This window comes from Cavia porcellus, unplaced genomic scaffold (genome assembly GCF_034190915.1).
Source record: "Cavia porcellus strain 051 isolate PalLab524CR breed Dunkin Hartley unplaced genomic scaffold, mCavPor4.1 scaffold_6, whole genome shotgun sequence".
Lineage (NCBI taxonomy): Eukaryota > Metazoa > Chordata > Mammalia > Rodentia > Caviidae > Cavia > Cavia porcellus.
This window is the reverse complement of record NW_026947489.1, coordinates 1,517,475-1,530,297: the sequence shown is the minus strand read 5'-3', so window position 1 is coordinate 1,530,297 and position 12,823 is coordinate 1,517,475. Positions and strand designations below refer to the sequence as shown.

Below are 12,823 nucleotides of genomic sequence, written 5' to 3'. Positions count from 1 at the left end.
TCCATCCCAAAGCCCTCAGCCTTCCCCTGAGCCACTCATTTCACCATCTCTGCCAAGCTTTGCTTAGAGCTGCTGCCAGAGAAACAAACGGCAGCTCTGCTGCTCCCGCAGCACTGTGTGTCCAGGAGGTTACGCACTCACTGGGTAGAGGGGGCCCGGGGCCGGAGCCTGGCTTCGCTCATAACGGCACAGTGGGCACCAGCTCTGCTCAGCATCTGTGTTTCAGGGGACCTGTGATGCATCGTCTCTTAACTTCAGCTCACCTTCCAGGTCAGTGTGGATTTCCTCCAACCGTGGGAGCCCGGCACGGAGTGAGCAGGGAAGACAGATGTGGCGGGGGCTCATCCAGGGCCTCTGACTCCAAGGCCAGTGCTCTTCCAGTTCCTCAAACATTTGATCCATGTATCGGGTGGTTTACCTGATTTAAGAATATGAATTGAGGTGTGAGGCCTGACTTTGTTTCTGTCAGAAATCCCAGAGTAAACAGAGGGTGCTTTACGCTTCCCATAGACTGTCACGCGGAGCGACCTTGAGAGGGCCCCAGGCTCTTCCGGTCTCCAGTCCAGTTTTCAGTTTGTCTGGCTTATCCCCGGCTCCCCTGCTGTACCTTTCTTTGTAAGGTGAAGTTCACTAACATAAAATTACCATTTTATGCCAGTGTGGTGGTACACACCTGTAGACCTAGAGCTCCACAGGCTGAGGCAGGAGAATCGCTGTGAGTTTGAGGGGAGCCTGGGCTACCTAGTGAGACTTTGCCTCAAAAACCCCACAAAAATAAACTAAAATAAAATAATTATTTTAAAGTGAATAATTCCATGCATTTTGCATGCAAGTCTCTGAATGTCTGTTTTCAATTCTTCAGGTCACCTGCGGGAGGGAACAGAGACACCCCCTCCACCCCTTCAGCTTCATGTGAGCTTCAGCTGGATCACAGAACAAAATTAAGACCTGATTAGCAAGAGAAGCACATAAAAGTTGTGTTGATTTTACACATACATAGGGATCTTTCTAGAAGCAGAGTCCTGTGGGTGTGGCGGTGCGTGTCTGTAATCCCACGCTTTGGAGGCTGAGTCAGGAGGATCATTGGGACTGCAAGGTCAGCATGAACTACATAGCAAATCCTGTCTCAAAGAACTTTACAAAAGAAGAAAAAGGTGAAGTCCTATAAATGACCAAAGCAGGATGCCTTTATAGTTTCAGATGAAGAATAATAAATCTGTGCGGGATGAAAGGGTATCTGGGCGAGGACAGTAAACTAAGGGTGGTGCTGAGAGAGGCGGGTGGGTGACAGAGGCTCTCGGAAGGCAGGTGATTTCTGAGTTTGCGCAGGTACGTGGCAGCCCCGGTGACAGCTAGCCCTGGGGTGCTGGAAGCTACAGTTTCTCCAGTGACTTTGTCTTGAAACCGCCAGCCTACCCATTTGGCCTCCAGCAGGGGAAATCTCCGGCCCTTCTGCACTTAGGGATGGACCTGCAGGGTCTGTTAATCCCACCTGGAGCTTTTTCTCAGGAGTTGGACCCATTTACATTCCTGCCATCAGTGAGGATCAAGCTGCGTTACAGGATGAGGAAGTGACTTTTTCCTGTTTAACATTTTAAACTTTCTCTTTCACACACACAGACTACGCAGAAAGGGGGAGGGAGAACCTGAACCATGATGTAAACAGAAAATCCACCACTGTCAGCTGCAGCATGGGTCACATCCTGCTCAGCGCCACTGCTGGCAGTCTCGATCTGCGCGAGCCAGCAGCAGGCTGCTGTCTGCCGCCCAGGATGATTGACCTGGAGTTCAGGTACACGCAGGCTCTGGCCCAGGACTACCTGCTCCACGTCCTGCAGGTGCCTCAGTGCGAGACCAGCCCCAGCAAGGCATCCAAGGTGCTGCAGGACATGGCCCTTTCCGTCCAGGAAGAGGTGGAGAGGCGGCTGAAACCGTGGCTGGACAGAATTGACGTGGAGTCCATCGACACTGCGAAGTCGATATTCAACCAAGTGATGGAGAAGGAGTTCGAGGATGGCATCATTAACTGGGGACGGATTGTGACTATCTTTGCTTTTGGGGGGGTCATCCTCAAGAAACTCCCACGAGAGCCAATCGCCCCAGATGTGGACACTTACAAGGAGATTTCCTACTTCGTGGCTGAGTTCATAATGAGCCGCATGGGAGGCTGGATACGGCAGAACGGAGGCTGGGTATGTGAGGGCTCTCTGGCCTTGGCCTCTTCCTGTCCTCTGTGTTCACATGTGAAGTAGGAATTGAGTTTCCTTGCTAAGTAAGACAGTGATAAAACACTTTCCTGAGGACTGGATTTTCTTTGGGTTGTCTTGTTTTAGAAGTTTATAACTTTTAAAATTAAAGAACCCTTTTCTGGCTCATTTTCAATGAATCTTTGAAGTTAACAGTTGGAAAATCCTCCTGTTTCCAGCTTTTCTTCTTGACAGTGTGAATTCCTGTCCCGAGGTTTAGGAGCCAACAAAGTGGTTTCCCAGAACAGGGCAGGGCAGCTGCTGAACCCCGAGCTTGGCAGGGTGGCATGATGAATACGACAGGCTTGGCACCAGACACTGTGCAATGTAGGTACTTACTACGCTGCAAAAGATGGGTGTACATTTTTGCAAGTTCATTACTTTGCAAGCTGATTTTTTCCAGCTACTGTAATAAACTCTGGCTTTAAAGCTTACTGATCAACAAAAAAATGCAAAAACAATGCACTGTATCACTAGCAGGAGTTTTTTTTTTTTTTTTTTAAAGAAGTTTTAAATAAAATTTTACTATCAATGTTTCAAGCCAAGAGTGTGAGGGGCCTTGGCAGTGGACAGAAGCCTGCAGAGCTGGAGGCGGTGCATGTGCCTTCCTTTCTGCCCCAATATGCTTATTATTACTTATTTAAAAGCAGCAACCCTCTCTCTCTAGATCCTCTCTCTAACACCCAGCTCTAGCTAGCTCGCACCTCTCCCAAGTTGTTAGTTTTCATTTTGCATGCAAACCTGCTGACTGAATACACCCAAAGAAAATGCACATACATGGAGTGCTTTTTGTTTTCTTCTTTGTGATGTGGGCTCAGGTATTTTGCAAGGTCTCGAACTCCTGGGCTCAAAGGATCTTCCTGTCTCAGCCTCTGGGACTACAGGGCCAATGCCACCATGCTAAGCTATCAGATTTTCTTCCTTTTGTGTGTGTTGGGGCTGGGGGTCCAGCCCAGTCCTTTGTGCCAAGCACACACTCTGCCCCTGAACTGTATTCTCATTGCCATAATGTTTTGTTAAAAGTTTTTATTTATAAAAATAGTATGCATTGCTCATTTTGCAACTTCTTTTTCAATCAAAGCTACTTAAAGGAGTATTCTCCAGAGTCTTTTGTGTCTTCTGTTGTGTGTGATGCCATCCTAGCTGGTGGGACCTCCACTGTTTGCAGACCTTGCTATCACAAACCCTGGGGAGCCCGCTTCCCTGTGGGTCTGTGTGTGCGTCTTTCCCAGGGCAGATATTTGGGGCATAGCACTGTTGGACCTCTCTGTGTGTCTCCTGGACCCTGTTCCACCAGAGTGGTCCCACTGAGTCACACTGCTCCCAGCAGCTTGTTAGAGCAGCCACCATCTCCCGCTGCCTGCCACCAGCAGGCTAACGGAGACCCTCCTCACCCAACGACCAAGCACAGTACCTGCAGCTAGGTCATGAAACCAATTGTTAAATGACCAGTTGTATGTAGTATATACGTAGCAAGATTCAGAACAAAGAAACGGTCAAAGGGAACTCCAGCTCAATGACTTTGCTTTCATTGGCAGGACCCTTACCTGTGGTACTGTGTGCGCAGTATACTCAGACATGACAGTATGGTATAAACAAGGTGTACTATATGCAAATAAGATGTTGAGGCCTGTAAACAAGTGTACAGAACTGCACAGAGGAGGACAGGTCATAAATCTCAGTAGTTGTTAAATAGGTAATGTGTGTATTAGGTTGTAGCAAGCTTTTGTAATTTGTTCAATATGTTGTTTACCTTGTATTGCTTCTTGTTTCCTTGATTAATAACAGGGCTATACATCTTTGCATACTAAGGTTCTTTTTTTTTCGTCTTTTTGAGACAGGGTCGGGCTGGCCTTGAGCTCACTTTGTAGCCCACGCTGGTCTTGAATTTGCAATGGTCCTCCTGCCTCAGCCTCCAGAGTGCTGGGATTACAGGCCTGTGCCACCACGCCCGGCTCATACTAGTATCTTTCATCTGTTTTTTAAGCACTTGTAATTCTTATTCAGGGAATTATCTGTTTATAGCTTTTGCTCATTTTTATGTCATTTTGCTTTTTTCTTATTGACTTATAGGGATCCTTTGAGTATTGTAGATAAAATTTATGACTGTATGTGGCAGATTTCTAGTTGTTGATTGTCTTTTAAAACTATAGCTGTTTTCAGCTGTTATGGGTGTTTAAAAGTTTGATTCAAAAAATAAGTTTGATGCAAGCCAGGTATCTATGATTATATTCCAAGCTCCTTGTGAGGCTGAGGCAGGGGAGAATCTAAAGTTCAAAACCACCCTGGGAAACAGTGAAGACTCTTCTCAAAAATAAAAAATAAAAGGGGCTGGACATGTAGCTCAATGCTAAGGCACTGGCCTTGATCCCTGGGCTTCCACAAAAAGAAGAAACAATGAGATGTATTAGTCTTTCACTTTGTGTGTCTCTGTCTCTGTCTCTGTCTCTGTCTCTGTCTCTGTCTCTCTCTCTCTCTCTGTCTCTGTCTCTCTCCTCTCTCTCTCTCTCGGTACGGGGATGGAACTCATGACCTTGCGCCTGCCAGCAGGCACTTATGCCAGCGAGCCCTGTGCCATTCTCTTTCAAGCCTTTTCCCCCAGTGGCAGGTCTTACTAGAACAAGTCTTGCTCAATCGCACCCTTCATCCTGGAGCTCTTGTCTTGCTCAGCTCTCTGTGCCCCGGGTGATGCCTGTGCTCTTGGGTGACCGCAGGAAGCTGTACCAAAGGACTCAGCAATATTTTCACTATGCTGTGTCAATTCCAAGTAAGGCTGCCTTCCATGGCATAGAGACCTAGAGAGAGTGACCATCTTGCACGCTTTGTGTCCCTTGCCCAGCAGGACACAGACAGAAGGACAGGGGATGCCTGTAACTTAAAAATCCAACTTCTTCACCGTCCATGTCGGAAGCACCTAGAACACAGAATGAATGTGGGCGTGAGGCAGTCTCTGTGACTTTGGAACCATGGTCTCCTTTCCGAGAGTCCCTGGGCGAGCGAGGTGTGGGCAGCATGGAGGTGTAAGTGCACACTTGCAGCATGCACACTTGTCCTTCGTGTCCTGTCTGGGTTTTAAGCTCCTCCCCGGCAGAGGTAGCAGGCGGGCCAGGGTCTCTGAGACGTCCGAGCAGTCGCAGTGCTGCTTTGTAGCTCACGGGAGACGCTGATCCTGCTGACCCCAGGCGGTGCTCCTCACATCAGGGTGTACAGCTGTGGCCAAGTGTTAGTCTCGCAGTTAGTAGTTTTGTGTTTATTTTGAAAGGGGGTCTTGCTAAGTTGTTAGGTTGCCAAGGCAGGGTTCACACTTGCAGTCCTCTGCCTCAGCCTCTCAGAGTGCCGGGTGACAGGCATGGGCCACCACGCCTGGCCTGGTGCATTCATTCTTGAGTAGCTCATGTCGTGGGGATTGCGTGCTCACAAGCCACTGCTGCTAGAGACAGGAGCCCATGGGAAGAGAAAGAGGCACTGCACAACTTTATCAGGCGGCACCGACTTTTCCCTTTGTATCCTGAGAAACATTCTCCAGACACCGCTGCGTTTAACATGCAAATCTGTAATCTAATTATGTTTTTGCAGTGCCTGGAGACTTTCTGTAGACTTCTGGGTAGGGAATGGAGTGTGGGAGCACGGAGAGACGCCGCATGCAGAGCCTGATCCAGACAGATCTGGGTTTGTCTCGGGCCTGGTGCTGGTCTCCGTATGACTTGTACAAATGACAAATGATGTCACTGCCCTAAACCTTCGCCTCTTCAGCAAAACTGGAAGTTGTCGCCTCCCACTTCCTGGGATTGAGTCTCCATACATTAAGCAATCGACTAAGCTAGATGTTCATCGTCACGTAACGTAGATGCACAAGAGGCAAAAATAAGGCTGGTGTGGCCAAGCAGGGATCACAGTTTCACTCCTGGTTCTTTATGATCAGCTCGAGGCTTCTGTCCTGCTTTCCTTTCTTCTGTCTGAGAAGTGCTAAAGACGCAGGGCTGTCAGAAGCTTAGGTGCAGGAGCTAGTGCCGAGCCTCGAGGGTGATTCTCAAAAGCCACTGGAGTGTAGCTGGGCACATGTGCTGTAGTCTCAGCTACTGGGGAGGCTGAGGCAGAAGGACTGCTTGGAACTTGGGGTTTGAGGACAGTGTGGACAAGACAGTGAGGTACGTGTCAAAGGAAAGAAAGGAAGAAGAGGGGACAAGCTTGAGGTGGAACTCATGCCTCTCATCCCGAGGGGTCATTCTTCCTTTGGGCCCTGCGGTCCCTGTGCTGGCGGAGTGGGAAGAAGGCTTGGTCCTTAGCTCCTGCGGGGGGAGTCGTGTCTCCTGAATCATCTCTAGACTCAGCTTAGCATGGGGCCTCTTGTGCAGAAGGCAATCGGCACATCCGTGAGAGGGAGGGACCGAATGCGCCCTAAAGCCGGAGGCTGAACCTTGATTTTCCTTGCACACTGGAGGTATAATCTTGGGTACACTACTGAGTTCCCTGCAATGTGGATAAGGTGAGATACAGCATAATAGTACATCCACAGTGTTCACAAAGACAGTAATACCCGCCTCAGGAGGGAAGGTGAGAGACCAGAAAACACTGCTGCCAGCTCAAGTGCCCACCTGGCAAGCATGAGGTCAGGAGTTCAATCCCTGGTAGGAAGAGGAAGAGAGAGAGAGAGAGAGAGAGAGAGAGAGAGAGAGAGAGAGAGAGAGAGAAGAGAGAGAAAGAGAATGAACACTTTTGTGAAAGTGCTTTGTGAACCATCAAGGACCTTACAGCTGTGGGGTTATGAAGGAAATTCCAAAAGGTCTAAATATGTGATTTTTTAAAACTTTCTCTAAATGGCAAAAGAAAGCCCCTTTGCAAGCAGGGCTGTGCGGAGTGGTGCTTTCCAGGTAAGCAGAACATTAAGGCAGCGAGGCCAAGAGGAGCTGCTCCCTCCCTCCTTCCCTGTTTCTTTCCTTCCTTTCTCCCTCGCTCCCTCCCTCTCTTCTTTCCCTCCTCCTGTTGTAAATACCAGCCAGGACAATTGTAGCCCAAGGGAACGTGCAGGCTGGGCACACGGAGCCATGCAGTGGTTTGACTGAGCCAGTGGTGATGAAGCTTTCCCAGACTGAGACCCCAAACCCACTTCTTTATTGAAAACTGCCCTCACTGCAATTAAGCCTGAACACTGAGGTTTTAGTTTAGAAAAGCATGACTCATACATTAACATCTTTTGTCTTAGAAAAACAAATGGTGTACTGCTGAAGCGTTCGGTTTGCAAAGGCATCTCCAAAGGGCATAAAGGTCCGGCAGCGAAGTGATGTTCTTTTTTAGCACAAGTTTATTAAGTATCCGCTGTCCCAGTTCCCGGATACGACCTTAAATACTGGTGTGCATCATTCAGTCAGACAGGTTTGGGGGTCAAATTCCTATCTCTCAAATTTTAACTTGAGTTTTATTTAATGAATAGCAAGGAGAAACACAATCCAGGTCAGGCAGAAGCGTGTGATAGCAACGCAGGAGTCAGAAAAGCCTCCTGCCACGGCCCCCAGGGCAGTGCGCTGGCTCCGGACCAGCCTCCCCTCAAACCCAGCCACTCCAGCTGTTTCTGGCTGGGCTTCCGGTCCTGGGTGTGTGGCGGCCTCCAGGCTGCCCTGTCCCGTTCGCCCATGTCCACAGCTTGCTGCCTCTCTCCCTGATCCTGCCCTGCTCTGCTGTGACCTGCTCTCTACACACTGGGCAGAGTGACAGTTAAAAAATGGGATTCACATCACGTCCTGGCCCAAGCAGACTTTAAGACTCCCTTCTCCCTAGGAACAAAATGCAAAGCTGTGACCTCTGGACTCAGAGCCCTGCCTCACCCGGCCTCCAACCACTGCCCAGCACCCTGGATAAAGTCCACATGTTCTGCCCCAGGACCTTTGCAATGCGCCCTCCTCTGCCTGGACTATCTTCCCCCAGAGGACTGCGAGGCTCTCTGTTTGCACTCATTCTCACTCCAAGGCTGCCTCCTCTTGGACTGGCTCGGGTACTCCACGGCCGCTGGTGTGCTGACGCTGTCCCCACCACCTGGCAGGTCACATGTCACATGCCTTTGTTTAGTGCTTGTTGCCTGGCTGTGTGGTGGCCAGCTAGGGCTGGGAGCCAAGTGTTTTCTCCACCCCCGAGTCTGGGGGACAGTGAGCGGGGTGAAGGCCCTCAGGGGCGCACAGTGGCATATTCTGCCTCTTTCCACTGCGTACATTTCCAAACGAGCACCACAGGGACTGGGAAATTGTTAAAGTAATGTCATTAAATGTCTCTCTAGCAAACGTTTACAAGTTCCAGGGTCAGATAGCTCATAGCATGACTCAGAGCAGAAAAGAAACCCTCGTGGGGGCTGTGGGCCGTGTGGTGTGACGGAAGAGAGCCCGAGCTGTGGTTCCACCCTTCGCCCAGAGGGGAGCAGTCACGCTGCCTGGGGGAAGTCTCCGTCTCCGTGGGCAGATTGCCCAAGAAAGCCCTTGGGGCTGCGTGTGGGATGTGGGGTTCGCACCTAGCAGGGCACAGTCCTGCCTGGGGAAACACCCGGGGTTTTCCACGCGCTTAGGGACACAGATCTTTCCTTCCTCCGCTTCCTAGAACTTTCCAGAGCCCCAGTCTGTCAAGTGCAATGATTTTTCTGACTGCGACAATGGTCAGGGTCTGTCTGTTGAGTAGTTAATGTGTCATCTTTCCCATTTCTAAAGAAAAGAGCGAACCAGGGGAACAAAGCACACAATTCAGCTATGCGAAGATGAAAAGATCGAAATTCCACGCAAAAGAACAACAGAGTAGGAAAATATTTACATCATGGAATGTAAGAGAAAATCATCAAGCCTTTTAATAGTGAGAAAAGGGAAGGCTGTCAAGAAGGAAGCACAAATCATTAAAAGTACACCGGAAAACATTACCGCAGCTAAAGAAATTCGTGTTTCAGCAGATTTTTTGTGTGTTAGACCAATTAAACCAGCCCTGTGTAAAGCATAGGAAATGCTCCACACTATTTTTGACTACTAGCTCCCTCTGCAGATGAGGGTAAGGGTGTGACTTTGCGCCACAGGTCCTCCTGGAGAGCAGTTTGTGAGACCTTCTTGGTCAGCGCCGCAGCTGTTCAGGGACAGCTCAGACTAAGGACCTGCACAGGGACTTGGCCACAGGAGTGCCCGGTGTGCGGCCTGTGGCGGCTTTTTCTGTCACGGACCTGTGATTTTTGCTGACTGCGCTGTACAGCACAGTACCCGGCACAGTACCCGGCTTTGCGTGGTCACACACCACGGCGCAGCACTGAGAGTTACGCAAATGGAACAACGCATCCAGTCGGGTTCCTTTGACCAGGTCTCTTCCTGGGATTGCAGCGCACCTGCCTACGATCCCTTGTTCAGCCGTGAACTCATTTAGCCACCTAGCGTTAAGCCAGGAGGGTCCTTGTCCCAGGAGCAGGGTGCTGCGACTGCACTCTTTGGTGTCAGAGTCTTATCATGAGGCAGTTTCCCACAATACGAGGGCTGGGCGGGCTCACTCCGGTGCTCACCATGGAAGCATTTTTCCTAAGAAAGGTCACTGCAGATGACCCAAATGTCTAACAACAGGAACTGGCTAAGTAGTTAGGTCACATTAAAGTAGTGGGATTTTCTGTAGACCTTAGGAACAGGACCAGGAATGTGTGAGGCAACGCTGGAAATATTTACACTGCAATCACGTGCACCCCAGTTCTAAGTGGACATGATGTACCCTGTGAGGGCAGAGGCACTGACTTGTTCCTTTTCAGAATTTTTTTTAAGTATGTTCTTTCCAAGACTATTTCCTTTAATGATGCAGTTTGCGGATGTCCCTTGCTTAACAGCCAAGTTCTGTTTCTGTGACCGTGTTGTTGGATGAATCGGTCCCTGAGTGAGGAATCGTATACCAGGGACACGACATTACTCAGACGAAGAAGTGGTCGCAGGAAGCTCCACCTGGATGACTCCGCTTTTAATTGTGTAACTCTGACACACAGTGCTGTGACGTGTAACAACGTGAGCAGCAGGGCTGCTCAGTGCAGGCCCGTGCTGCGGAGGAGGCCGCCTCCAGGCCACGCTGCCGCCACCGTCCTGCACCGTCCTGAGTCTAAACACAGTAGGCCTAAGACCCAAGAGTCACTGAACAGATGGGCCACTGAAAAGCCGCGTCTGTAATCAAAAGTGCACAGATAAGGACGCATTTTCCTGCCAGCAGTTCAGAAGCGCACAATCCTCAGGTCTGCCTGTTTCTGGAACAGCAGCCTTTGGTTACATGGAGCCACTCTGGTCCCAGGGAAGCCCCACACACAGAGTAACACACAGCACTGCTGTGGCTTGGCTGCCCCTGCAAAACTCACGCTGAGTGGTAAGAGGTGGAGCTTTCAGAGCAGGTGAGGAGCGAGCTGTGGTGTTTCTGTGCCACTCCCAAGGCGGGGGCAGGAGGGTCACACATTTGAGGCCAGTTTGGGCAACTTAGCAAGATCTTGTCTCAACATAAAATAGAACAGGCTGGCAAAGTAACCTAGTGCTCCCTGGTTCAATCTCTAGTGCAAAAAACAAACAAAAAGCTGTATCTGTTCTCACAGAGAATGAATCATAATAGAAACAACTTTTCCATAGGATCAAATGCATCTGTCTAATTTAATTTACTCTGAATCCTTGTAATTCTTAATAGTTCATAAATCTAAATGGATTTTTTAAGTCCTAGACACTTGGAAGAGAAGGAAGGAAATGAGACTCTCTAGCCTCTAAAGCCCGTCTTTCTCTGAAAATAAGAGCTGGTCGGACAATAATCAGCCCGAGAACTAGAGAGCAGAAGTGCCAGCCCAGCAGCCTCGCCAGCCTCACTGTGTTGCGATGCTCTGGCTTGGTGACTTCTCTGTTTTCAGGGACATGTGCTGGTGCCCAATCATGAGATTCGTCTGGTTTGAATGAGGGTGGAAGCCTTAAGAACCCCCTGGAGTTTAAAGTTTTGGAATAAAGGATAAAATATTAATGATTCATACTGCTTTTATATTGAAATAATATTTTAGACATATGAAATATAGATTAGCTCTATCTTAAAACTATTGGCTCTTTCTTTTAACTTTTTAACATGTGGCTGCAAACAGTGAAAATCATACCAGAAGCTCGGGGGGTGCTTCTGCTATCACAGCTGTGTGTGCCGCCTGGATTTGGGGGTAAAGAACGATGCTGAAGGGCGGGGGACACACAGCAGGGGACAGCACAGAAAAGACTGATTCCTCGTGCTGCATGGATGCAGTGTCTGTGCTCTTTATTCTGGCAACCCTCATGGTCACTCCTTTAAAAACCCCTAAATGTTTTCTCTCTTAGGACAACGGCTTCGTGCGGAAGTTTGAGCCCAAATCTGGCTGGCTGACTTTTGTGGGAGTTATGGGACAGCTCTGTGAGATGCTCTCTCTCCTGAAGCAATTCTACTGACCAGAAAGGACACGGACTGCTGAGAGACTGTTGCCCTCGGGTTCTGTCTACCCCCAAAACCAAGCCAAGCCAAGCCAAATGAGGCAAAGCCCTGACATTCCAGAGTTACAGACTTTTGTCCCTATTTTAATGAATAAATTGTCTCTGTATGTAATTTGTGTCTTAATTTTCAGTCTGCCTGGAACTTCAGCAGAGGAGGTGACTCTGTGTGGCACAGAGCCCCGGTAGGTGCTGGCGTGGGGCTGCTGACCAGGAAGGGGGCGTTTCTCCCACTGCAGAAGTCTGTGCATTTCCAGTCCCTGCGTGCCAAGGGCGAGACCGTGAGCGGCCGAGGCTGCTGCCCACCTTCCAGGCTGGCCCTCTGCACCCTGCCTGCTACTCAGAGTTCCCCCCAGTGCCTTCCTCACCACCCACATCTCACTCTCTGGCCAGTTGTTTGGAGTTGACGAAAACAGCAACCAAACAGTGAAATCCCCAAGTCAAGCCTTCGGAAGCAGCCTTAGAAGCAAAGCTTCTGTCTGACCTTTTCTGTCCTCCTGTAGGCACCTCTCATTGTCTCGCAGGCAATGCACAGACACTAGCGTTCCTCTTCCCCAAGGCAGGTCATAGAAACTGGACTCCTCTGTCCCATAGCTAGAAGTATTACTCCACCTTTTGGAGTGAGAATTGGCCATACACGAAGTTCTTGGCGTGGTCTATTTGACTGCCAGTCCTCAGACCCCCTCCCAGACTCCCATCCCAGAAGGAAGGAAAGCGATAGAGAGGACATGTCAATCACACGCGGGTCTTTTGCTCAATTCAGATGAAAATCACCAATTGGCAAAGTCCCCCTCCCTTAGCGCCTGGGCTTTGGGCACTCCTCGCTGCACACCTGCATCCTGGAAGGGGATGCAGGTGACAGTGGCTGTCCCTGCCCAGTGTGACTCCTGACACTGGGGAGAGGGTGGGCCTGAGTGGCAGGAGGGGTTTGTGGCCGAGGAAGCGCTGGCTCACTATGAAGTCACAGCTGAGATGTAACCACTGTGCCACGGCCGGGCTGGGTCTGTGGGCCAGGGTGAGAGTGCACACCCTCTCTCACCTCCGCCTGTCCAGGGCCTCGCCCCTCGCGACGGCCTTCCGTGTTAACTCTCTTTCTCAGAGCTGGGTGACAGGGAT

The 12,823-nt window shown here is 49.9% G+C and overlaps 1 protein-coding gene across 1 annotated transcript; it reads left to right on the top strand.

The window, feature by feature from the left end:
* The first annotated feature begins 1,634 nt into the window (after nt 1–1,634).
* On the top strand, nt 1,635–11,822 carry Bcl2a1 (BCL2 related protein A1). The gene is made up of 2 exons (XM_003461465.4): nt 1,635–2,192; nt 11,561–11,822. Exons 1-2 carry the CDS (start codon nt 1,692–1,694, stop codon nt 11,666–11,668), a joined length of 609 nt encoding a protein of 202 aa, XP_003461513.2. The 5' UTR covers nt 1,635–1,691; the 3' UTR covers nt 11,669–11,822.
* The last annotated feature ends 1,001 nt before the right edge of the window (nt 11,823–12,823 follow it).